Consider the following 3,084-nt stretch of genomic DNA (forward strand, 5'->3'; position numbering starts at 1 on the left):
CCGATACATGTGCTTTATTTTTTAATAATTCAATGGCCTGGAGTCAATTATTCAGCTTGTATTATGGTCTCCACATCTCAACATTGCATTTCAAGACTTCTGTCCGGTTTTGTCCCTGTGCTGGACTCATACTCCTCTAATCCCAAGCCTCTGTTGCTAATTCCGAAACGTCATGTTAGCGCTCGTAGCGGAGGTTTGAGCCACATACAGCTTAATGGAAAAGTTTTCCTTAGATTTCTTTCAGGGCCAATAAAAATATAGAAGGGGCCAGTGAGAATTTTTTTAAATGTTGAGCCCTGCACACACACCTCGGATGACTTGAGGGAGAGTAAATCATGGGCTAATTTTTCATTTTTGGGTGAACTATCCCTTTAGCGAAACTGACGGTCATACCTGAAGGTTTAAAGGGTTAGTTCACCCAAAACTGTAAATTGTGTGATTAATGGCTGAGCCTCATGTGGTTGGACACCCGTCAGACCTCCGTTCATCTTCAGACACAAATGAAGATATTTTAGTGTAAATCTGATGCTCTGAAAGGCCTCCATTGGCTCAACTTTACACTCTCAAGACCCTTAAAAGACACTAAAGACTAAAGTTACAAAGTCCATCTCACTACAGCGGCTCTACAATAACTTTATGAAGACGAGAATAGTTTCTGTGCGCAAAAAAACCCTAAATAACGACTTATATAGAGATGACGATTTCAAAACACGGCCTCATGAAGCTTCAGAGCATTATGAATCAGTGAGTCGATTCAGCGGTTCAGAGTGTTATGAATCAGTGAGTCGATTCAGCGGTTCAGAGTGTTATGAATCAGTGAGTCGATTCAGCGGTTCAGAGTGTTATGAATCAGTGAGTCGATTCAGCGGTTCAGAGCGTTATGAATCAGTGAGTCGATTCATGATTCGGATCGCGTGTCAAACCACCAAACTGCTGAAATTTGGCGATTCAAACCGCTGAATCGACTCACTGATTCATAACGCTCTGAAGCTTCATGATGCCTTGTTTTGAAATCGGTCATCACTATGTAAGTCGTTATTTAGGGTTTTTTTGCGCACAAAAACTATTCTCAACGATTTATTAAGTTATTGTAGAGCCGCTGCAGTGAGATGGACTTTAGACGTCTTTAGTGTCTTTTAAGGGTCTTGAGAGTGTAAAGTTGAGCCAATGGAGGCCTTTCAGAGCATCAGATTTACACTAAAATATCTTCATTTCTGTTCTGAAGATGAACGGAGGTCTTACGGGTGTCGAAAGACATGAAGGTAAGTAATTAACGACAATTTTCATTTTTGGGTGAACTAACCCTTTAATGCGTTCTGTGTCTCCCTCAGGTCAAGCACTTGACTCGGGACTGGAGAACCACGGCGTACGCCTTGCGCCACTCAAACCTGCTGGAGCTGAATGAAGAGGGCCGTAAGGTGCGGCGCCGGTCCACCGTCCCAGTGTTCGCCAGCGAGTCTCTCCCGAGTCGGATGTTACTGCTCAGCGAACTGAAGCGCTGGCCGGAGCTGGGCGTGGCCCTCGGAGCCGATGGCGGGAACCCGGCCGGTCCGACCCAGCAGGAGCGTCTGATGGAGCTTCTCCTGAAGGCGTTCGGAAACTACGGCCCGATCGCCTCCGTGCGGGTCCTCAAACCCGGGAAGGACTTGCCGGCCGACCTGAAGAAGCTGAGCGGGCGATACTCTCAGCTGGGGAACGAGGAGTGCGCCATCGTGGAGTTCGAAGAAGTGGAGGCGGCGATGAAAGCCCACGAGGCGTTCGGAGGAGACGCCGGGTTAAAGGGATTGAAGGTGGTTCTGATCGGCACCAAGCCTCCCAAGAAAAAGGTCCCGAAGGACCGTCAGCGAGACGAGGGCGGCTTGCGCAAGAGTCGCTCGCTCAATAGCCGTGTGCGAGAGTTGCAGTACCACGGGGGCGACGACTCCGCCGCAAGTTCTTCGGAAACCGAAAGCAATCCCACCTCGCCTCGCTTATCCCGAAAGTCCCGCTCCTGCAACAAGCTCAGCCCCACGAGTGCGGGTCCGAACCACCTCAGCCCGGTGGTCTCCCCGCGCTCCAGCCCCTGGAGCAGCCCAAGGGCCAGCCCCTGCTCCCAGCGCAAGACCCACCATTCGGGGAAGTCTCCGCTGGCCAGCGAGGGCCGCTTGAGCCCGGAACCGGGCCGGCGTTGGGCGGACTATTCCTCGGACAGCAGCCTGACGCCGTCCGGGAGCCCGTGGGTCCAGCGGAGGAAGCAAGTGGCCAGTCAGGAGAGCAGCCCGGTGGGAAGCCCAATGCTCGGCCGGAAGATCCAGAACGCAGACGGGCTTCCTCCAGGAGTGGTGCGGCTCCCGAGGGGCCCGGACGGCACTCGCGGCTTTCACTGTCCTTCCCCGGGAAAGACTGCGTCCACGCAAACGTGTCTCTAAAGACTCCCAGCCTCTCACTCTCTCTCAACGCAGCCGCGACCATCTCCGAAGGACCGGCCTGTCTTTTGTAAACCCTATTTTCTATAAGCTTTTTTTTTATTATTATCTTAATTTAACTCGTTGAATGATGGCATCACAACAAGGGAAGCTGTTTTATTTAAGTTTTAAGGAGATTCTCCCGCTGTCAGGATCCTTTCTGATGACGCTGGGAACCCCTGAAGGAATATTTCATTTTATTTGCTTTGACTTCTGTTTAAACACGCTTCTCATTTTAGTGAACTGCGGATCTGGGATCTGTGTCTTTTTTTGTTTTGTTTCGCCTCTGTTCTTGGGTTCGAGTCCTCTCTGCTTCCTCAGTGAAAGAGTGTTTGAGGTTTCTGTCCGGAGCACAAACGCAGAGTCAAGGCATCGCACAGTCTGCTTCCTTTACTGTACAAATAAATCACTACAATCGCAGTTATCTGGGGTATTGCTCGTTTCTTTAGATGCAATATTCTCTTGCTTCTGGCTCTTTTGTTTTGCATTTCAGTCGGTGTGAATCACTGCTTCTCTACTGCTGGTTTATCAGGCGCACACAAGATAATGCACTCATAAAACCAGCGTTCAAATGCTTTTAATATTTGAGGATTACATCTGAAATGGGTTGGCTTGTCATGTTTTAATGCACTGTGCGTTC

General features: G+C 49.6%; 1 protein-coding gene across 1 annotated transcript in view; it reads left to right on the forward strand.

Annotated features, from left to right (window-relative positions):
- larp6a (La ribonucleoprotein 6, translational regulator a) overlaps nt 1-2,861 on the forward strand; it is a 10,280-nt gene extending 7,419 nt beyond the window's left edge. Inside the window, exon 3 of the mRNA XM_079825240.1 lies at nt 1,332-2,861. Coding sequence (XP_079681366.1) covers nt 1,332-2,408 — 1,077 coding nt within the window. The 3' untranslated portion in view covers nt 2,409-2,861. The remainder of the gene's footprint in view (nt 1-1,331) is intronic.
- The last annotated feature ends 223 nt before the right edge of the window (nt 2,862-3,084 follow it).

This window comes from Gobio gobio, assembly GCF_949357685.1.
Source record: "Gobio gobio genome assembly, chromosome: 9".
In the NCBI taxonomy this organism is placed as follows: Eukaryota; Metazoa; Chordata; class Actinopteri; order Cypriniformes; family Gobionidae; genus Gobio; species Gobio gobio.